Raw genomic sequence first — 24,573 nt, forward strand, 5'->3', positions numbered from 1 at the left:
GAGCTAAACTGCAAACAGCTTTCTAGTATGTAAAAATGCAGCATTGTGATTTAAACTGTAGATACAGAGCCCCACAAATGAAAGGCCTGTACTTAATGTACAGTGACTTCTCAGATGATCCATACGCTCTTGCAGAATTCCTTAGACAAGTTGATCCGATATTCACAATATTCCAGTAGAGGGCAGTAGAATACACATTGTCATTGACCAACTCGTTAACAAACACACATCTCACATCTTGAAAGGAAATCTCTTTGAGGTTTCTGAGAAAGGAATATAGAATGTTGGAACCTTAGATTTTAATGGTAAGTGAAGAATGAAATTCCTTTACAACATGAAAGAAAGAAAGGATGAATGAATGAAAAGCAATTATTTAACATTATGTGCCAAGCACCATGAGAAATGTTGAACTAAACTCTGCTTAAAGATCTCCGATGTTGGGTATCTCACTATGACTTGAAAAAGTTCACTCTAATTGTTTGGATTTTTTTCTCACGTGGAATCAAAATATTTCTACCTGTAGCTATAAGCGTCTGTCCTAGTTTCAACCTCTGGGACCAAACACGGTGAGTCTAATTGCTTTTCCATATAACAACACTTCATTATTTGAAAATAAGGGTGATGTGTGTCTACCATTCTCACTTTCTCCTATTTCCCATCACTTCTCTAGCCATACTTTTTCAAAGCTAACCATTGTCAGGTCCTTCAACATATCTTTATCCGTTAGATGATGACACAGCTTGGAGTAGTTGCTGGTCTTTTTTTTTTTTTTTTTAGGGGAAATCTACTTATTTGGATTCCTGTTTTAATTTGGGTGGCAAAATTTTACATTTCAGGGTTTCCTCCCTTAAGGAAATTAGCAATTTGAAAGAAAGAAGGAAGAAGGAAGGAAGGAAGATAGAAAGAAAGAAAGAAAGAAAGCATAGTAATTATTATATAATTATTTTTAGTTTCTGTGTTCCCAAATGCAAAGCACAATGCCTGGCACATAGTAGATGCTTAATAAATACCTGATGGGTTAAATCAAATCTTTTCCTCAGCCTTAACATTTGTCAGATGAGAGAAGGGCCAAAGGGGTTTCCTTTTTGCTTGGCTAGGAAGGGAATGATAGGACTAAGATCGGGTCTACTGCCAGTTAAGCACTGTTTCCCAATACTCCCAATAATATGACATCTTTATAGACTCATCAGGACATTTAAAGAGTTATTTCAACTCCCTATTCTCCTAACCAGCCATTCAATTCAAGGAAGATTCATTAAAGACTAAGTACTGAAAGTTTTGCCTGGAGGCTCCATTGATTATTCCACCCACTTAAAAGGAATTACCTTTGTTAGGTAAGAACTTATTCTACATTGATTGAATTTATCAAAACCAAGTGTGAATGGGGTCTGTAGAGCTCCTTGAATCAATCAAAGTGCTTCTGTGAAAGACTTGATCATGCTCTAAGAAATTCGTATAAAATGGAGGAGCTATCTCAGAACCAGATAGAGTTTCCAAGGGTCAGGAAATGAACTCAGTGAAACAGCTGAGGAACAACTAGGAAAAGGAGAAAGAGAAGGCAGGACTGAGCTGTGGTAGAGAAACGAGATATCAAGGAGGGCTCCATAAGCTTCTCAGAAAAGAAGACCCAGGCTGATGCCACTAAATTGGGACAAATTATAACTGTAGAGTGCCCAATTTCAAATTTTAAAAATTATTGTTGTTCTTTCCATTTGCATTGATGTAGTTTTTGTGTATAAAAGTTTTTCTTTGTGTATATAGTTTCACTGCACTTTGAATCAGATCAAGCCTCCCTGAATTATTCATTTTATTTTTAATCTAATTTTAAGGAACACTGTGAGAAATACAAGAGTTAAGTTTCTACATAAGTAGATAAGAAATCAGCACAGACAGGTTAACTTCTTCATGGTGGGGGGAATGACAACACAATTCTAGGCACAAAATGTATGTTAAGGGATGGGGATCACATGTACATAAAATTTATGAACAGGGCGTATAAGGAAGATTGTAATCCAGAAGGATGAGGACCAATCCTGATACAGAAGGGAGGAGTTATACTAACTATAAAGCTTGTTCTTACTTCTGTACTCGGTGCACTCTCCCCTTCAAAGGAGGTGTGCCTGCTTCTCGAGAATCAAAAGGACGAACTTCAACCTCTTAAAAGTCTTTGAGACACCACTCTTTGGAACTGAGTCTGGGGTCTTCTTTATAACAACACCAAAAAAAAAATATTCTCATATATAAAGGAGAATAGAAAGTCAGATGATATATGAGAATTCAAATGTTAACTACAACTTGCTTTTACAAATATAACACACACACACATACAACATATATAATACATTCAACATGTTATTTTTAAAGATGCGTACTTGACTGTTTTTCCTTCTGAACGTCTTTCTATTATCTTCTATGAGTTTTCCCAGTCACCAATTGAGTGAAGCAAGGCTGTGTGCTTGCTTCCAGCCTTTAAAAATATATATATATTTATTTATTTATTTTTAGTTTTCAACATTCATTTCCATAAAATTTTGAGTTCCAAATTTTCTCCCCATCTCTTCCCTCCCCCATCCCAAGACAGCATGCAATTTGATATATGCTCCACATATACATTCATATTGAACCATTTTCACATTAGTCACATTGTGAAGAAGAATTAGAACCAATGGCAGAAACCATGAGAAAAAAGAAACACACAGAGAGAGAGAGAGAGAGAGAGAGAGAGGTTAAGTAGTGTGCTTCAATCTGCATTCAGACTATATAGTTCTTTTTTTCTGGATGTGGACAGCATTTTCCATCATGAGTCCTTTGAAGTTGTCTTGGATCTTTGCACTGCTGAGAGGAGATGAGTCTGTCAAAGTTAGTCATCGCACATTTTGGCTGTTACTGTGTACAATGTTCTCCTGGTTCTACTCACTTCACTCAGCATCAGTCTTTCCACCTGAAGTGCACCTGCTCATCATTTCTTATAGCACAATAGTATTCCATTATATTCATATACCATAACTTATTCAGCCATTTCCCAACTGATGCGCATCCCCTCAATTTCTAGTTCTTTGCCACCACAAAAAGAACTACTATAAATATTTTTGTACATGTGGGTCCTTCCCCCATTTGTATGATCTCTTTGGGATACAGACCTAAAAGTGGTATTGTTGGGTCAAAGGGTATGCACATTTTTGTAGCCCTTTGGGCATAGTTCCAAATTGCTCTCCAACATGGTTGGATCAGTTCACAACTCCACCAACAATGCACTAGCATTCTAATTTCTTCACATCTTCTCCAACATTTATCATTTTCCTATTTTGTCATGTTAGTCAATTTGATAGGTGTGATATGGTACTTCAGAGTTGTTTTGATTTGTGTTACTCTAATCAATAGTGATTTAGAGCATTTTTTCATATGACTATAGATAGCTTTAATTTCTTCCTCTGAAAACTGCCTGTTCATATCCTTTGATGATTTATCAATTGGGGAATGACTTACATTTTTATAAATTTGACCCAAATTCTCTATATATTTTTGAAATGAGGCCTTTATCAGAGATACTGGTTATAAAAATTCTTTCCCAGTTTTCTGCTTTCCTCTTAATCTTGGTTGCATTGGCTTTGTTTGTGCAAAAACTTTTCAATTTAATGTAATCAAAATTATTCATTTTATATTCCACAATGTTCTCTATCTCTTGTTTGGTCATAAATTCTTCTATTCTCCATAAATCTGACAGGTAAACTATTCCTTGCTCCCCTGGTTTGCTTATACTATTAGCCTTTATATCTAAATCTGGTACCCATTTTGATTTTGACTATTGTGTCTTCTGTGCCTAACCTATTCCACTGATCCACCACTCTATTTCTTAGCTAGTACCAAGTGGTTTTGATGATTGCTGCTTTATAATACAATTTAAGATCTGGTATGGTTAGATCACCTTCCCTAGCATGCCTTTTCATTAATTCCCTTGATATTCTGGACCTTTTGTTCTTCCAGATGAGTTTTGTTATTATTTTTTCTAGCTCTATAAAATAATGTTTGGTAGTTTGATTGGAATGGCACTGAATAAGTAAATTAACTTAGGTAGAATTGTTATTTTTATTATATTAGTTCGGCCTATCCATGAGTAACTGATGTTTTTTCAATTACTTAGATCTGACTTTATTTGTGTGAAAAGTGTTTTGTAATTGTGTTCATATAGTTCCTGGGTTTGTTTTGCAGGTAGACTCCTAAATATTTTATAATGCCAACAGTAAGTTTAAATGGAATTTCCCTTTCTATCTCTTGCTTTTGGGTTTTGTCAGTAATATATAGAAATGCCAATGATTTATGTGGGTTTATTTTATATCCTGCAACTTTGCTAAAGTTGTATATTATTTCAAGTAGTTTTTTACTTGATATTCTCCAGGATTCTGTAAGTATATCATCATATCATCTGCAAAGAGTGATAGCTTTATTTCCTTTACTTCCATGCTTTGTAGCATGATGTTTTCAGCAATGTTGTCAGATGCCTTGAGTGAGGACAAACACAGCATCAAGGTCAAGACCACATTGATGGGAAATTATTTAACTTGAAAAGGCTGCAAGCCAAGACTAAAGAGGAGGGAGGGTTAGTGCATGATTTTTTGTTTGTAGATGATTGTGCACTGAATGCAGCCTCTGAAGCTGAGATGCAACAAAGAATGGATTGATTCTCTGCTGCTTGTGTTAACTTTGACCTAACAACTAACACCAAGAAAATACAAATGCTCACCAGCCAGCACCACTCCACCCACAGGTGGAGCCATTGATTATAGCAAATGGAGAAGTTTTGAATACTATGGATAAGTTCACTTACCTTTATAGTGTACTTTCCAGATATGTACACATTGATAATGAGGTTGACTCATGCATTGCCAGAGCTACCTCAGTGTATGGGAGGCTCTGAAGGAAATCGTGGAAGAGAAGAGGTATTAGACAGATTACCAAACTGAAGGTCTACAGAGCCATTGTGCTGACATCATTGTTGTATGCCTGTAACACTTGGACAGTATACCAGCACCATGCCTGGAAACTGAATCACTTCTATTTGAATTGTCTTAGGAAGATTGTGAAGATCTGGCAGGATAAGTTACCAGACACTGAGGTCCTTTCTAGAACTAAATTGCCAAGCAGTCAAACTCTATTATAGAGAACACAACTTTGATAGGCTGGTCACATCATTCAAACGCCAAATGTATGCTTGCCTAAAAGTCTATATTATGGAGAACTCACAAAAGGCAAGTGCTTACGTGGTGGTCAGAAAAAGCGACACAAGGACACTCTTAAGGTCTGTATGAAGAACTTTGGAACTGATTGGGTGACTTGAGAGACACTGGCAAAGGACTGCCCAACGTGGTGTACTCACATCCAAGAAGGAGCTGTGCTCTGTGAGCAAAGCAGAATTGAAATAGCTCAAAAGAAACTCAAGGTGCACAAATTTAGAGAATCCACCCCAAATATTCACATGGACTACTTATACTACACTTGTGATAGAGCATTCCAATCTTGTATTGGTCTGATCAGCCAGTTGGACACACTACAACTTGATTCTAACATAGTGATGTCATTTTGGTTCTCTTTGAGAATGAAGGACAACAACCAACCAACCATGAGTTTAAAAAAATGCTTCCATGACTTTTTCTTCCCTCCTTCCTTCTTCTCTCTTTCTCTTTCCTCCCTCCATTCCTCCCTTCTTTGCTTTTTCTTTCTTTCTTTTCTTCCTCCTCCTTCTACTACTTCTCATCTTATTCTTCCTCCTTCCCTTCCTCCTCCCCTTCCTCATCCTCTCTTTCCTCTTCCTCTCCCTCCTCCTCCTTCTCCAAAAAGATTAGAGATGGAAGACAGCAGGGACTCACAGAAGATTTAGGGGTGCTGGGAATCCCAAAATTCAAGGCAAAAGACACCAGTCCTTCCTGGAATGAATCTGAACTGCCTTCTTTCAGTCAGAGATAAGTTAATTAAAACACAGATTGAGGTGGGCAAGATTTTAAGAATCTGAGCTATTGGCCAGATTTTAAGAATCTGAGTGTTTGTGACACTTGTACTGACAACTGGGCCAGACTCTAGCAATTTGGTAGAGGAGACTGAGCTTTTTATAGTGTGGCTAATAGCTTGAGGTGACTGGGAGATAACAGAAGGAGTCTAAAATGGAATTAAGGGTTAGGAAGTGGACAGGGCTATCCAGGAGGTAACAGACAATGAAGGGCTGGGCTAAGTTAGAGGTAACAGAGAGTTGGAGATTGGGACAGAGTCAAAGCCACAATGCAAGGAACTGGGAAGAGCTGGGTGCCCCAGGGGAACTCCAGGGACCTGGGAAAGTTCAGGGCATTTTAGGGGTCCATCATTAATGCTCCATCAACAGGAGTAGAACTGGTAAGACTTCCAATTAATTCTATATATCCCCTCAGGGCAATTAGCATTTAGGTAATTATTAGGGTTTCAATGTATCTTCATAAACAATTCACCCACTGTGTAGCATCTGATTCAATGTAATTGGGGGAAGAGTACTTAAGGAAGAAAGAAGAGTTTAAGATCACTAATGTTTTGAACCTGGGTAACTGAGAGAATGATAGTAATAAATGTTGGTTGAATTTAATTGCATTGATGTTGACCCAGAAACAGGGGATTAGGGAAGGAAGGGAGGTTGGGAAGAAGGCAATGAATTCAGTTTGGAACATGTTGACCTTGATGCACGAACAAGTCATCTTGGTAGAGTTGATCAGCTGGTATTTGGAAATGTGGTACTGGAACTCAGGACCGTGATGTGGGCTGGAAACTTAGGTTCCATCACTATCTTCAAAAAGTTGATAATGGAATCTTTGAAAATGAATAAAACACCAAGGGGAGAGAATATAAAAACCAGAAAAAAAAAAAAGAGCCAAAGGCAAAGACTGGGTAGGATTAGGAGTGGGGAGAGACAAAGATTCATTTTCCAATTAATGGGAGAAGTTGGAGCCAAGGAAGAAGATGGAAAAGGAACAAAAGAGAGGGAAGAGGAAAACTCAGAGAGGGAAGTTTCATTGAATCCAAAGGATCAAAGTTATCAAGAAATAAGGAGTGATCAATAGTGTCAAAAGCTATTAGTGACCTTGGAAAGTTTTGGTAGAATGGTGAGCATGAAAGTCATACTGAAGGAGTTGAAAATTATATTAAAGAGGTTGAATTGGAGACCCTTTCTAAGGAATTTAGGAGGAAAGGGAGAAAAGACAAGAGGAGAAAGGGGAAAACAGGGTTAAGAAAAGGTATATATGTGTGTATATGTATACATGTGTGCATATATGTATATAGATAGAGAGACAGACAGATAGGTAGGTAGGTAGGTAGGTAGAGGAAATCTGAACATATAAAAGTAAAGGAGGTCAAAAGAGAGGAAGCTATTGGAGATAAAAGAAAGGTCCTATGGTGGGAAGGGGCTGGTTCAACAGAAGAGATTTCATCAAAGATCCAAGTGTTAACTATTGCAAGGAGGAGAAGCATTTGATACTTACTCTCATCTTTTGGGGATCATGGACTTGTGAAATGTTAAGACCTGCAAGGGATCTTTGAGATTGTTTATCCCAGCTGCGTAATTTTTACATATGAAAAAACTGAGATCCATGATAGGCAGGAAAGAAGTGAGGGCCAGTTCTCAAAGAGACAACCCTATTGATGCATATCTTCCCTACAACACTCATACAAATATTATACACCTATACTTACACAAACACACCATACTATAGATATAAAAATCTTTACCTTTAATTTAATTAAATTAGGAAGATCTTTTTTCTTTTTTTATTAATGCAAAAATTTAATATTTTAGTTTCCCCCCAATTATATGTAAAAACAACTTCTAACATTTATTTTTAAAACCTTGAGTTCCAAATTCTCTCCCTTGAAAGATCTTAAAGATCAAGGATTTACTTTTTACCCACCAGAGTCTCTCTTTGATATGGTCAGGAAGCAGTGTGTCAAAAGAATACTGGCTGCCAATAATTACTCAGGTACTTCTGGGCCTTACAGAAAGTAAGGGGATGGGGAAGGCAGGAAAGGAATGGTTGGCAGAGAAAAATAACTGAAAAGGTTGGAACTCAGTATGAGTCCAGGTTTAAAATAGGTATAAGTGCCCTGAGTAAGATTTTGATGTAAGATATTCATCTGACTTGAGCATTTAGTATGATACAGCATAGCACTTTTCCTTCAAGAATGTAAAAGAATTTCAAGAGTTTGGAGTGTTTAAACTGAAAAGAATACTCCCAGAAAGTCTTCCATATAGGTTGTAATTTTGTAATCTGTACCTTTTTTTTTTTTGAGGGAAGGTATCCAAGCAGGGACCTTCTTTTCAGAAAGATCCTGTGGATAAATTTTCCAAGGGCCATTTTAAATTTGAAGTCTTACTGCTACTAGGTAGAACTGTAACAAGAGGGGGTGACCAAGGTTTATTCCAGAGAGCAGAAATTTAGAGGTTGCTGAAGATATTTGTACCCCTCAGTGCTCTAAGCAATTCTTTAAAGACTATGAATTGTGGAATAGCCCCTGATCTGAATTAGTAGAAGCAATTACCTTAGAAGGAATACCCTCTATCAATGAATCACAGTGAGAGAGAAAGAAGGGGGAGAGGAAGGAGAGAGAAAGGGAAGGAAGGAAGAAGGGAGGAAGGAAGAGAAAGAATTGCTACTAGTTTTTGGCATTATGCTTAGAAAAGAGCTGACTTTTGACTGTTTATGAATAGAATTCAAAGGAAGAAATATGAACAGTAAGCACATTTACACTCATTTCAGTTAGTACATTTGCAGATTTAGTTATCTATATCTTATTGAATAGTAGGAGTAGAGCGGGTATCAGTCTTGTCTTACAGTTAGGGAGAACTGGTTTCACATCCTGCCTCTGTCATATGCTTGTCTTATATGTGACTAGATGCAAGCCCCTCATGTCAGTACCTTGGTCTAAAGGCAACTAAGTTACAGAGAATTAATAATCTGCAATTGTCAAGTGAGTAGAGATCCTTGAAGCTCCCTGTGATGAAATAACCAGCTTGAACATAGAAAAATCTTGTTTGACAAAATCTCTAAAGAAAGATGGTTTTTAGTCTATAGACTAGGAGCTCCATAATCTTTTTTATTCTCCAATTATGTGGATATGGGTGTGTGTGTGTGTGTGTGTGTGTGTGTGTGTGTGTGTGTGATATTAAGGGAAGACTTTGGTGTGAGGGCTTGCCAAACCCTTTTCAGGGCTGCTTATCCACCTTTGGTGTCCAAACTTTTACTCAACTCTCACCTGAAAGTCCAAGAAACTTGCACAGAGGCCACACTCCAGTAAAACTGTCTTAGCAGATGGGCTAAACTGGGTTGAGGATAACTATTAGATCTCGAACTCATCAGTGAGTTAGGGGGATGTGCATGTGAAACATGTGAAGACTTTTCCCAGCATAATGGGAGGATGAGAACAATTTGTTCTCATCAATAGCCATGAAGGCAGCTGGGGAAAGTGCTATGAAGTGCTTAGAGCTTGCTTAGATATCAAAGAGCCAAGGTTATCCACTGCATCCCAGGCCATCTCCAGTCATCTTGACTCTTGTCTTACCACTGGACTTCAATGACTCTGAAGAAAGTGAGGCTGATGACCTTGTGCAACTCTGCCTCACTTAACACTCAAGTCAAGACCGCTCCATGATGTCACTGATCCTCTTTGAAAACAAGGGATGAACAACATTATATATACGTGTGTGTATGTGTGTGTATGTACACATACATATATATATATGTGAATGTGTGTGTATGTGTATAGCCATTGTTTAGTAATTTATTCAAAGGACTTACACACTGGGAATCAAACTTCTAAAGATTTTCTATGTCGATATAGGAAAATTCATCCTGCTACTTCTTACTTTCTCACAGTAAGCCTTAAAAAACACTCATAGATTTTCTAATAAAGCATAGGACTCTTAATGTGCAAGAGAGAGTCCCAGAAAAGTCATGATCATAATGCTAATCTGAAATATGAAATAACCTGACTCCAGTTTGAAATAATCATTGTCTGGCAATACAAATTTTATTTCAATATTCTCTACTTTTTCTTTTTTGGTTTATTGCTTCCTCATTTTCATTAATATCTTGGTCTTGTGAATTTCACTTTGTAATCAGTGGTAAGGAGTTGAGATACAATCAAAATATTTTCTGTTCCAGAGAAGCGAAATTATGGGAAAAGCCAAGAAGTGATTTCTAGATAAAAATAGTTTGCCTAAGTTCTAAGCAAGCCCTGAAATTCTCTATGTTTGGCTAGATCAAATTATTAAGCATCAATCACATCTGACAAAACCTATTTTAAAAATAGTCATACTAGTCATGTCTGAGACTTGAGGCTGGAGATATATTGAGCTTGGGACTTCTAAGAAGCACTGAGCTAAACTTATTGGATAGTCATACTAAGTTTGGCATCAATATGGTGAGACTTTGGGGACAGGAGTGGGGTGGGGGAGGAGTGCCACCAGGTTGCCTAAGGAGTGCTAAATGGGCCTAGGTCAGAAATGGAGCAAGTCAAAGCTTCTATTCCAATCAGCAATGGGATTAGCACCATGAGTAACCCCTGCACTTCATCTTGGGTGATCTAAGGAGACCTAGTCTTAAACAAATCTACATGAATATAGATATACATATAGGTATATAATATATATATATACACACTCATATGTGTATGTGTGTTTATATACACACAGATCTATGTGTATATGTGTATAGTTTTTTTCTCTGTGGAAGAGGTAACTAGTTTTATCATCTGTAGGTGAACTTGATAGTAAATATGGCACCTTGAGGGTTCTAGGAATTAATTTTATCAATAAAAAATTTAAGCAAATACAAAGGAAAGACAAATTGGCAAATGTTGAATCTGTTGAATATACTTCAGGATTTTTTTTTAATCTCAAAAGATTCTTAAGAGTCAATAAATGGGAGGAAAGAATTTGGGGAAACATTATTTTATTAATTCAATTATTCATAATAATGATTATTATTGATACAAATGTACATGACCATTTGACCTTCAAATATCCAGGTGACAAACAGTCAGTTTCAAACCATGAGCAGAAATCTTACCGCTGCTTATGAGACAAAAGCCCCAGTCTAGGCTGGTGAAGAAAATCTATTCCTAAAGGAGAAGCAAAGAGGAAAAGGAATCAGGATGCCAGGCGAAATTGTCTTCATTTTTTTTAAGGCATTTGAAAGGATGGGAGGTGTGTAGACTGGTCCTCTTTCTAGACCTTTGCTCTTTCCCAACTAAGAACAAATAAATATTTTGTAATTTAAAAGTTTGGGTTTGCTTTTCCTTCACCAAACATGTCAAAATAAGTCAATGCAGATAGCTGGGACAGTGATTTCTAAAATGAGTACTGAAGTATTCTTAGAATAAGCCAACACCATAGATATTGCTACATATAGGCATGTAACTAATGAATATTTCTTGACCTTGGAAATAAGAAATTTAAATGAAGTGATATTCATATTTCTATATTAAGTTCATGTAAATATGATTAGACATCTTTTTGATAGGCAAATGATAATGGACATTGGGAATACTTTCTTAACATTTATGTTACTTAATAAAATGTTTAAAAAACTGTCCAATGTAGCTACAAGTAGAACTTTAATTTGTGTTTCTAATTCATCTTCTTTTTCTATTAAATATACATTTGTAGCCTAGTGCCAGAGTCTGTTCCTTTACTTCTGCTGCTGTGTGTATATTTGTGTTTGTGTGTGTATTTCTTTTTGTTGGTCTACCTGTCTACTCGAAATCAATGTGCTACAATATTTCCTTAATTAACAAAATAAAAAAATATATATAATGGAATAAGCAGGTCAGATATATCAAATCTCTAAAAACTTACAGAGTTAAAGAATCCTTTGGTTGTAGTAGGGTGAGAATATAATAAAAATTATTACTAAAATGTGATAATAAAAAAATGAATGACTAAAAACATCATGGCCCAAATTCATCAAACAACATGTCCTGCTGGTTTGTGGAGGTAATTGACAGCTCCTGTCCTTATTAGAGACTTTCAGTGAAAATATCTGGCAGGTAGACCTGTATTTATATTTACTCTCTTGTACCTAAGGCTAATACTTTTTTAGTCTTTTGATGTGCTAAGATATGATAGGAGCAGCAACCTGAAAGTTCACTAAAGCAAACATTAGACAGAATGTGCCAACACAGGTATAATCTATTAATCTGTTGTCTGTTAATATATAATTGGTGGATTTTTTGACACAAGATATACCTATTAGACATTTGCTTTGTATTTATCATATCAAATGCATATGAAATGTTATAATATAAAATTTTAACAGAGCTAGCAAGGAGAAATTAAAGTATATAGCAATACTTAGTAATCTACATTATACGTGTATTTTTATAGTCATTTATTACACTGAATCATTTATCATTTTTGCTTCATGTGGGAATTGTAAATTCTTGTAATGCCTTTTCTACATGGGAAAAAATGACAGTATTTACCCTTGGATTGAAATTTGGGGCTGCAGTAGAATATATTTGACTTTTTTTTAAATTTAGTTGGAAAAATAATCAATTCTTTTTAAAGCCATAACTACTTTTGCAAGCCACAAAATTAAAGAAAAAGGTGGGAGTGAGGATGGGGAAAAGAACAAGATAGAATGATACATAGTGGAGTCACACAAAATTTGTTTTACCATTTCTGTATTTCAGACTTCTCCTTTGTGTGGCCCTTTGGACAACTGGGAAATGTAAAGTTTCATTTGGTTGTGTGGTCTATTTTCAATGCAAGACTTGAATTGTAAAGGGCTAAATGGCTTTGAGGAATATCAGTGTGTGTCCCTGATGTTAAAAATGCCAATCAGTTTCTTCCTAGATTATAGCAAGAACCATGGGTGTAGTAACAGAGCATGAACTTTTGGAGGGAGCATGGGCTTTGGGCATAGTAGAATGGAAAGGGCTCTGACCTTGAAATCATAAGCTCTGATATTTGTGAATCAATTAGCACAGTGCCTGGCACTTAGTAAGTGCTTAATGGAATGCTTGTTCCCCTCTCCCAAATTTGAGCCTTGCCTGTGTCACTAACTAGCTATCTACCCTTGGTAAAATGGATCTCTCTGAGTCTCACAGTCAATTAATTTATGTTTCCAAGTCTTTTTTTCTTTTCTATTAAGTATACATTTGTCTTCTGATATCTGCATCTATGCTTTATTTTTGGCTAAGATCAAATGTTCCCTTTGTAAGCTTACCTTAATTAAATAGCAGAGGTAAGTCACTTAACCTCTCTGACTCTATTTCTTCATCTTTAAAATGGCTATAATACTTTTATTACCTACCTGACAAGATTGTTGAGAAAATCAAGTGAGATATAGCAAGTGCTTTGTAACCTTAAAGAGTTGTTTAAATGTAAGTTATTATTATACCACTTAAAAGATGTCCTTAAGGGAAGTGAGCATTCAGGCTAAACTTTTTTTTAAATGTATATTCTGGATGCACTGAAATAGATACATGTATTTGTTGACATAAAGAAGTCCTCCATGCTCATTATACTGGAAGTCTACAAAATGTTCACAGCAGAAGGGCTAATATATTATCAATCAGATGTTTCAAAAAAAACAAAAACCAAAACCTAGTCTTATCTAGGCCAGACTTTCTTTGTATTAGCTGACAGATCCTGCCAATGCCTTTTGGTGTAGAGTTGACTGAGGAACATGTTCTGAGTTCTGGGTTTTTTGTTTGTTTTAATTAAAGTATAATGAAGATTTAGGAACAAGCTATGGGGGAAAAAAGGAAGCATCTTAAAAGCAAAAGGTCTCTCTAATCATTGTGTTTTTCATTTTTCTGAACATCGACCTGAATATTTTTGTTCCCATGAAAGCTTTGATGCAATGTTGGAACTCAGATAATTAGGATAGACACAGAAGGGCAAAGGTTAGAAAGAGATGAGCTCTCATCTTCATTGTATGATCTTAAGTTACTGGGTTCCAAGGGATGTTCAGAGGTCAATTCTTTCACCTGCATTCCTCTATCTCTTAGCAGTTGTTTCTGTATGCTCCTTTATTGCCTTTCACATTTCTGAATACTTCCAGAAAAGGGGATGCTACAACTTTACACTTCATTGTATATTAACTCTTGGGTATAAAGAGTTTACCTTATCCTTATCTTTTACCCCAAACCTACTAATTGTGGGTCATTTTCTTGACTTGTTAGGTGTGAATAGTGGCAGAGACAGGCTCCTTCTCACTTCAGTGTTATGTTGTGTGATTCTTATGTTAAGCTATTGGAAACTCAACCTGACTTTGGGGCAAGAGGTAAAAGGGACCTAGATCTCTGGAATTTTAAAAATACCACCAAGGCACTGATTGCTGGAGGTGACCACACTTTCAGAAGATGTGCTATTATTACACAGGACAGAAAACATCATGACTTTCCTTTTTCAGGTTTCCAAAACATTTATTGATGGATTGATTGCTGGCTTGGTTTGTTTAGTGGAAAGAGGCACTCTTTTGTTACAAGGTTAAAGTCAAGAGAACTGCTGGAGCCGTAAAAGCTGGTGGTGGTTCCCATTTTGGACATGCTTCCTGATCCCTAACTACACGTTTGGTTGAGAAAGTGCATCAGTTAGCTTCTGAAAAAGCATGTGTTGCCTCTCCAAAGTCCAGAAGTGCTTAAAACTGTGATGAGGATAATTTGGAACAATAAAATACGTGCACAAAAGGAGTTTATCGCAACATAAAATAAAAAAAGGTGACAATTTCATCACACGATTACACTGCTGTTTTCCTTTTTTTGTTGTTTTTTTTTGTTTTGTTTTGTCCTTTTTTTGTTTCATTTCCTTTTTTTTTTTTTCAGAGGGATAAGGGAGGGAAGAGATTTGGTCCACTGAAGATTAGTCACCCTCAATGATATATATATTAGAAAAAAATATCAGCAGCAAGACTCTCTGGAAATAGATTCTGTTTGATGTAGCTAGTCTGTCTTTTCTGTTTTGCCCTCTTTCACGGCAGCCTCTGAAGTTTTCCGCAGGGGGGCTTTCTCCGAGTTGGCATGTCCTTGGCCAGAATCCGCTGCTCCACCGTTTTTGTGTGCCGTGTGTTTTTCCAAGTAGTTCAGCATTTCACTAAGGACAGTTTGGAAAGTGCTTAGGGCTGCACATATTGCTGGAGTCCCAAAGCCATGAGTGATCAAGCTAGAAATGAAAAGAAGGGAAGAGGAGGTAAGGTGTAAGGATTTTGGATCAGTATAGTGGACAGTAGGTCCCTCTTTTCAATTTAACATATCCAAGTCAATAAGTATTTATTGATCATTTTATTTGTTTTTTTTTTTAGCATTCTGTTAGAGACTGTAGTAAATAGAAAAGGTCTAAGATACACACTCTGTTCTTGAGAAGCTTATGATCTATTTAGAAAATAAGAGGCCAGCTGCATTTGACATAAAAATGCAGTATTTATCCAGCTACATATTTATCTCTTTTTCATTTGAGAAGAAACTAACAAAAAAATCTTCTTACACATGGAAAAAGTGAAAACTGTCTCTTAAATTTGGACAGTACCTTGAGCTCCTCTGTATAATATATTATATATATGTGTATGTATATATTATATATAATATATATATATATACACACAACACACACATAATAGTTGCAAATTAAAACTATTATTATGGTTCCCATAATAAATTATGGGAAATTTATGGAATCATAAGACAAAAATCATACTGGTTAAAGTATAGATACATTGCAACCTGCCACGGTAAAGGGAATACCCACACTGAGAAGAGCACAGATTCACTGGAGTATATGGATGCATATATGGTTGTGTGTGTGTGTGTGTGTGTACAAACATAAATATATAAATATAGATGTATTTTATATAGATATAGATATTTAAACCGATGTATATGTATATATGGGGCAGCTAGGTGAAGTAGTGGATAGAGGACTGGGTAGGGAATTAGGAAGACTGCTCTTTATGAGTTCAAATCCAGTCTCAGACACTCATTAACCGTGTGACCCTGGGCAAGTCATTCAACCCTGTTTGCCTTAGTTTCTTCATCTGTAAAATGAGCTGGAGAAGGAAATGGCAAACCACTCCAGTATCTTTGCCACAAAAACCCCAAATGGGGTCATGAAGAGTCAGATATGACTGAAAAACGACTCAACAACAACAATATGTATACATGTGCACATATGTATGTATGTACGTGTGTGTGCATGGTGGGGAACCTATTCCTCATTTATGTTGGATACTTTTTTCCATTTAGGAACCTGAAACACAGAGACATTGTATATTCTGATCCATTTTCACATAGTAGATGGTAGAACTGAAGGGCCCGTCCACTACTTCTATAGCTGATTCCCAGGTTTGGTTATTTGGACTCTAGGCCAAATAGTAAAATTGGTAACTTCTCTCTTTGATACTCATTCTTTCTTTATTCATTTGCCTACTTTTTCCTGGTCATTTCTGTACTTCAACTCCTACTCCCCTCTCTTTGGCTGTTTCAGGCTTTCTGTTGTAATATCTTACCAGCTCTCCATTCAAATGTAAGGTCCTTGAGGACAGAGGCCCTGTTTCTGCCTTTCTTTGTATCCCTGATGCTTGGCACCGGGCCTGGCACAGACTAAGTGCTTAATACTACTTGTTGAGCACTGAGGAAACTAGTTGGTACAAGGAGAGAAATGGGCCTGAAGGCAGGAAGATCTATGTTCAATTAGGCCTCAAATGCTTGCTTTGTGACCCTGGCAAGTCACTTTGCCTGCCTCAGTTTCCTTCAAAGTTAAATAAGGATAATAGCACCTACCTGCCAGGGTTGTTGTAGGGATTAAATGAGATAATATTTGTAAAGCTCTTAGCCCATTGCCTAGTATATGGTAGATGCTTAAAAAATTCTTGAACAGCTAGGTGGCACAGTGGATAGACTGCCAGGCTTAGAATCTTGAAGACTCCTTTTCCTGAACTCAAATCTGGCTTCAGATATTTACTAGCTGTGTGAACCTGGGCAAGTCACTTAACCCTGTTTGCCTCAGTTTCTTCATCTGTAAAAATGAGCTGGAGAAGGAAATGGCAAACCACTCCAGGATCTTTAACGACCCCAAATGGAGTCACATAGAGTTGGACAGGACTGAACAACAACAAAATAAATTCTTGTTCTCCATTTCTCCTGATTGATCGTTGATTGATATGGATATAACCTCCTTACCTGATTTGTGCTCTGGGGCATGATTTATCTGCTAAGTCACAGTGAATTGTAGTGGTTTTAATGAGATAGTGTAGCCCAGGGGTGAGGAACCTGCAACCTTGAGGCCATATGTGGCCTCAGCTTCCCCACCCCTGGCTAGCCCCTTTCTAATATGTTAGCTAGCTAGCCTGTTACTACTTTCCCCTGAAATAATTTTAGAACAATTTTTTAAGGAGAAGCCCTTAAGTTAGGAATTTTAAGTGTCGTAGATAAGATATTTTTGGTCAGGACACCTTTTGGAATCCATCCCATCTCCAAGACCCAGACACAAACACATACCAAATAGGTGGCAGTCTTTGTTTCAGGCCTTCTCTGAATCTATTGTAGAACATGCTTATTCCACACATACATACCTGTATAACCTCGCTTTATCAGAAAGCAAGGATGCCATAGCTGTGTTATTTTCATTTTTTCAGAAAACAAGATGGTTAGATATTTGGGGTTGCACAGAGCCAATGTTAGTGAAATACTAACTAGTTGGAATACATCCATAGCTTTGCCCCCTGGAGTCATTCAGAGCTGAACAGACATGCCCTTCAGAATGTGAGGGAACTGTTTACAACCACATTTCCAGGTTGAGGTAGTGAGTGAAGAATCCCTAATATAGTAAGTGGTGAACCTAGATACCAAATAGATTAGTCAGCTGTCATGAGCTTCAAAGGAAGAAACTTCATGATGTGCTGTTCTGGTTCCACCCTCAGATTTTGATCTGGTTCTCAACATCGAATTCAACCCCAAATCAACATGCTACCTTCTAGACCAGGGCTTCTTAAACTTGTTTCTGCAGCATTAGTGGTGTTGCATGACCTGAGGGGTGCATGAGCCAGGGGTGGGGAACCTTCAGGGTATGCACAGTGCAAAGTGTTTTTGTGTTCATGATTTGTGTTCAGAACCAAGGCTTCAGTGAAGTTGCAAGATGCAACACAAGCAATTGTTGCCAGAAACACCTCAGATTCGTTGCACATTTGATCTTTAATTAATTTTTGGTCGTTGTACATTCAGAAACCTTTTATTATCGCCAAATTTTTCCATGACCCCACCCACAGTTTAAGAAGTGCTGCTGTAGTCATTTTTATTTCCCCTCTTCCTCCTCCTCCTCCTCTTCCTCTTCCTCCACATCCCTCTTTCTTCTTCTAGCCGTGGAACAGTAAGCAATCAATACCACCACTACTTGGAAGTACAAGTGAATTGATTGTTCTATAGCTGCATTCACCACCTCTGCGACTTCCCAAACCAAAACACCCTTCCTGACCATCACTCCTCTCTCTATATGTGTTGTCTGGCTCGATTACAGAGGTTTTAAGCCTTTTTATGTTGGTGGTCTGATGAAAAAATGGATCCCTTCTCAAATAATGTTTTCTAAATAATTAAAGGCAATGCTATATTTAAGTAAAAGATAAGTGAATGTGATTATTTTCTCATCTAAATTCACAGACCCCTCTGAAATCTATCCACAGATTCCTTCAAAGTCCATGGACCCCAATTTAAGAACCCCTGATTATTAGAACATAAGCTCCTTGAGGACAGAGACTTTTGATTTTCTGTTTGTAAGCCCAGTGCACTAGCAAAGGGCCTGGTGCATGGTGTTTAATAAATGTTTTTCATTCATTTATGCATTCATTCAAGAGAGGATGTTGGGTGATGGTGGCATATAGCACTTTAAGCTTGGCAAAGCCCTTTTACATATGTTGTTTCATTTGATCCTCACAACAACTTTCTGAGGTAGGTGCTATTAATATCCTCATTTTACAAATGAGGCAGAGGGAGTTTAAATGACTTGGCCAGGGCTGTGCAACTAATTGAGTGTCTGAAGCAGGCTTTGAAATCAGGTATTCTTATCTCGAAATTCAGCACTCTTGTCAGTGCATCAAGTTGCCTCTTTTGCTATTATGGTGATTTTTATTTCCCTCTAGGTGGCACACATATAGCACAAGGACTGCAGTCAGGAAGCCTTGAGTTCAAATCCAACCTCAAACCCTTACCAACTGTGTGACCTAGGTAAGTCACTTAACCACTGTCTGCCTCTGTTTCTTCATTTGTAAAAACTGAGTATAATAATAGCAACTTCCTCCCAGGGTTGTTGTGAGAATCGAATATGATAAAAATTCTAAAGCACTGAGTACAGTACCTGGCACAGAGTAAGTGCCATATAAATGTTAACTGTCATCATCATCATCATCATCACCATCAAGGTGATCTTTTCCCATTCTGATGATGGAGTACTAAATTTCAAGGACTTTCATCTTATTCAAATTTTTATTTTATTTTCCCTAAAGTTAGGTATCTTTTACTCAGTGCTGTCTTTATTAACTTTAGTCTCTGATTCTATTAGAAACAATGTATAATATTGGATAGAGAGCTGTCCTCAGAGTCAGGACAACCTGGGTTCAAGTCTCACTTCTAACACATAAATAACATTCTTGTTGAAGGGTCATCCTGGCTCTGAGGCCAGCTCTTTACCCTTTATGCCACGCTGCCTCTTTCTTCCAAAGCAGTTGATTTTGAAATACAGTGTTATATGAATTTGGCTAATTTTGTCTTCTTAGCTACTAATGTCATCTGCTCTGATGCCTCGTTGGGCCTGAAGGTGATTCTGGTTTCTGCAAGGCTATGTTAGCAGAGGGCTAGCTCTCGCAGGACTTGAGCTTCAAGCCCAGGTCCAGGTACAGTGAAGGTTTCAGTTTCTGTTAGGTGATTTACCTTGATAATTTGGGAAATTATCACATTTGGAAATCATCATCATCATCATCATCATGAAGTTATCAAGGGGAAGTGAATTATGTGGTTGCATTGCTAAGCAGGGCTTAGTGGGATGATAATATGCAATGGTGGAAAGATATGGTGTAGTGGATAGAGCTCCATGCCTGGAGTCAAGGTCACAGATCTCAAGCTGGAAAGGACCTTAGAAATCATAAGTTCTCCTCATTTTATAGGGGAGGAAACCACATATGAGCATATTGGACACATGAGATCTTTTGTGTCATCTCTGTCTAAAATTAAACAAAACTAAATATACTGAAACAAGGGAAGAGAATTATAGTCTTAGACAGAGATTAACTTGTATAGATATCTTCTAACTTTCACAACAAAATCAGTTCTCAAATATTCACATGGATTGAGGTGAATATCAGTACAGATAATCTCATGTCCAACTCCGATATATACTACCTCAGTGACCTTGAGCAAGTTACTTAAACATCTGTATCTCTGGAACTCAGTTTTCTCATTTGTAAAAATAAGGGAGTTAAATAAGATGGCCTCTTAGTTCCCTTCCAGATCTTTCTCTGTCTTTCTATGTCTGTGTCTCTGTCTCACATTCTCTCTGTCTCTCTTCTCTCTATCTCTCTCTTTTCTCAGTATCTCTGTCTCTCTATCTCTTTGTCTATCTCTGACTCTGTGTCTCTGTCTGTCTGTCTGTCTATCTCTCTCCCAACAATTCTCACTTCATGTAAGTGGGCTGTTCTATAGACCTCTACTTAAAGCATTTTCACCAAATGCAAATTTTCCCTCAAACATGGGCGGAAGAGAAAGAGGGAGGGGGGAAGGAGGTTGGTACATGGTTCAAGGATACGTGAGAACCTTGTACAGAGAATAAAAGCAGGAAGAGGAACACATGAGGGCTGGGGGAACAGACACCCAAGCTCAGCCCGAGGGGAGACAGACCCCCAGGGTCTTGACAGGTAGCCAAGTGAGCACAGTGGGGCAAAAGTTTCCTCTCTCAGAGCCCCCAACTCTGGGGGAGACAATCTTTTCCTTAGTTTGGTCTTCTGCTTTCACTTATAGGGAGTTTTAAATTTTTTTTTGTGGGGTGGGGTGGGAAGTTGCAGAGTACCTAGTTGAGGGGCAGAAGCAGAGAGAGAGAGAGAGAGCACGAGCACAGTACTGAACAGTAAAGTAAACAGTTTTTTTTTGGGGGGGAATTCAGATTTTTTTCACAGTTTTTTATATAAACTCAAATTTTTATAATGCAAATTTACATAGAGCTAGAACTGTCAGTATATGTACATTTGTATTTACTATGTACTATATATTTATAAATACAGCTATACATATTCAAATGTATATACATAAGTATGCATACATATCATAAATGATCTTATTAAACAGTAGAAAATTCCCAAATAATTTTAATATGGTTGGTTTGCCTTTCTAGAATCATAGATTTAGAGCTAGAAGAGACCTCAGAGATTAGCCACTGCCCCTTAATTTTATGGACTAATAATAAAAGCAGTTTTATATCTTGATTGTGTTGGGGTGGAAAGGCTTGGGGACCAACCTGGGATGTAGAGTTTGACATAGAAATCCACAAAACATATAAGTAAAAATAAATAGATTACTGTCCTTCTCAACCCAGGTTAAAAGCTGAGATCCAGAGAAAGGGGTAGACTAACCCAAAGACAGATGAGTAGCACAAAGAAGACACTATTTTGTTTGTAGCTCTGGTGAATGATGAGACTGATAAAAACAGTTGTAGAACAAGGCATATGGGCAGCTAGGCAGCACAGTAGGTAGAGTGGGCCTGGAGTCAGGAAGACTCATCTTCCTGAGTTCAAATCTAGCCTCAGACACTTACTAGCTGTGTGTCCCTGGCCAACTCACTTAATGTTTGCCTCAGTTTCCTCATCTGTAAGATGAGCTAGAGAAGGAAATGGCAAACTACTCTATTATGTTTGCCAAGAAAACCCCAAATGAGGTCATGAAGAGTTGGACACGACCAAATAACAGCAACAGACCAAGGCATATAGACAGAAAAATCCATAATTCTACATGGACAAATTTGTGGGATTTGGTTAAACTAAACAAGGTTTAAGGTTAGTCAAGTCTAGAAGGAAAATTTGCTTTTTGCTTTTAATACACAAAAGCATTGCCCCTAATTTTCTTTTCTGTTCTCTCTCTGTGCCTCTGAATTCCAGCTCATTGATTTCATTTTCTTATTATTAATGTCACACCAAGGAGTAGGAAAGCTCTGACAAATTATGGAAAGCAATAAAATCACCTGCTGAGAAACTCCAGATGAACCATACTTTATGACATCTGTTAATTTTATAGAAAATATGATTTACATTTAACATGAGTCTTTTTTTCCTTTAGTCATTACTTTTATAACTATTATGGTACTTATCCATTTAATTTTGATTCCCTAAACACTCTCTATCCTGTGCTTCACTGACCTGTTCAGGGATAGTTAGAACCTATTCTAGAATCAAGGGGGTACCTCCTAATTTCTGTGTTGTTGCAGGAGGGCAGAGTGAACCTTTTCCTAAGCTGTAGGTGAGAAGGATGTCAGAGGGAAGTGACTAAACCAGGAGCTTTTATCTAAATTACTATGCAACCATGCACTCTTGTCTTTTTTTTCTTTTATTACCCTTAAGGCATTTTACTTTTTTGTGTGTGAAATGGATTTCTAACCCCTTTTGGATCAGTTAAATTGATTAAAGTAATAGTCATAAGACTTTGGACTTTTTTCATAATGGTACAAAGTAGATAAAGTATATTTAGTTTCAGAATGCCTTTCATCAGCAGGTATTATGTGTAGGTAAATAGACACACAGAAATTTAAGTTGCTAAGAGAATCTGTGACTATACTTTCTGTAGTAAAAAAGCCTTTGGCTTTGCATTCAGGAGATCCAGCCACTTTGTAAATTGTCTTCATTTATAAAGTACTTTGAAACTGTATAAGTACTACATTGGGTAATACCCAATTTGAATGATTAGTGTACTATCCATTAGACAACAGTACTTTTACTTTCACTTTGGATCCAAGGAAAGCAAGTCTATTTTTAAATATTTGAAAAAGAACTTTAAAAAAAAAATGATCCCTTGTAGAGGCTGGGAACAGCTGTCTCTATTCTATACATGGTCTGTATGTGGATGTTACATTGGTAAGCCCATTGAAACAAGCAACTTGGTCACTTTGGTGACTGATTTTTATCTTTAAGAACAAACCACCTGGGTGATGAACCTTGTCACCTGTATAGATGGAGTAAATACAAGGGGAAGAAGAAGAAGAAAAACTGATGAAACAATGCAACAGTGTAAAGAAAGGAAGCTGTGGCAGGTGCCTTGGAAATGCCTGGGTGGAGTGGGGGGGGCACACAGCAGCTCCTACGAGACCAACTCTTTTAGAACCAATGGCACAGGGATTTGTTTAGGCCTCTCGTTTCTGGAAAGATGCACAGCACTTAGAGAGAAGTTAGCAAGACACTTTCTCTGTCCTGTGGAAAAGAGTAAAAAGATCTGCTCTCCTTCCTTGCTACTCCCCCAGCCTTATCACAGCCTATGCTGGTAGATTGGGTAGAGGAAGGGAGAAAAGCAGGGCAAAAATAAAAAATGGGTCAAGTAATGCTTATAGATTTCTATGAGGACAGCTAGGTGGTGGAGTGTTTAGAGTGCCAGGCCTGGAGTCAGGAAGACTCTTCTTCGTGAGTTCAAATTTAACCTCAGACACTTACTAGCTGTGTGACCCTGGGTGAGTCACTTAACTCTCAGTTTTCTCATCTGTAAAATGAGCTGGAGAAGGAAATGGCAAACCACTCCAGTATCTGCCAAGAAAACCCCAAATGGGGCCATGAAGAGTCAGACCTGAATGAAAAACAACCGAACAACAACAGATTTCACAATTCCAAAGTTGCAACTTTGACTTATTATAAAACGCAGCGTGTAATGAAATTGATAGAGCCAAAGATTTAGAGATAGAGAGGACCTCAGAGGCCATCTAGTGAAATCCAACACCTTAATTTTACAGACTTGGAAACTGTTCCTTCAAGACCTAGCCCCTAGCTCTTCCCCAGTGGTAATGCTCACCCCAGAGTGAGTATACTCTATGCACACTTAAAGCTGCATAATCAGTTTCCCTCTCCCATAGGGGCAGTTTTTTCCTTTCCATTCCTGAAGTAGCGGTCGTGTCTACGTACATTCCTATAGCCAATGCAAGGAGGCAGCGTGGTGTAGCTAGCAGAAAACATGCTAGATTGAAAGTTAGAGGAAATGGGTTCAAATCCCAGCTCCCTTGCTTCATCCACCAAGTCTAACTTCTCATCGTACAGATAGGAAGCTGAGAGCCAGGAACATTAATTGACTCGACCAAGGAAACAGTGAGTATCAGCAGTGAGATTTGAACCAAATACACTGACTTCAAAGCCAGTACTCTATCCCCTTTACACATGTCCATATCATTTAGGTATGGGGCTTTAGTGATCAGAGTCAAAATGACGGCTAATAAATCTGTTCTCATCAATGCCAATTTAAACCAGGTTTCCTAGCCCATTCTGCCTCCTTACCAGTACTTTTCCCTCTATGGCACTCTCTCCCTGCACCCTCTCCCCCACCAAAGAGCCCAGAATC

The 24,573-nt window shown here is 37.6% G+C and overlaps 1 protein-coding gene across 1 annotated transcript in view; it reads right to left on the reverse strand.

The window, feature by feature from the left end:
• Positions 1-14,958: 14,958 nt before the first annotated feature.
• The window catches only part of TFAP2D (transcription factor AP-2 delta), a 76,044-nt gene continuing 66,429 nt past the window's right edge, over positions 14,959-24,573 (reverse strand). The window contains exon 8 of the mRNA XM_027838298.1: positions 14,959-15,178. Coding sequence (XP_027694099.1) covers positions 14,959-15,178 — 220 coding nt within the window. The remainder of the gene's footprint in view (positions 15,179-24,573) is intronic.

This window comes from Vombatus ursinus, unplaced genomic scaffold (assembly GCF_900497805.2).
Source record: "Vombatus ursinus unplaced genomic scaffold, bare-nosed wombat genome assembly UNPS02014826.1, whole genome shotgun sequence".
Classification (NCBI taxonomy): domain Eukaryota; kingdom Metazoa; phylum Chordata; class Mammalia; order Diprotodontia; family Vombatidae; genus Vombatus; species Vombatus ursinus.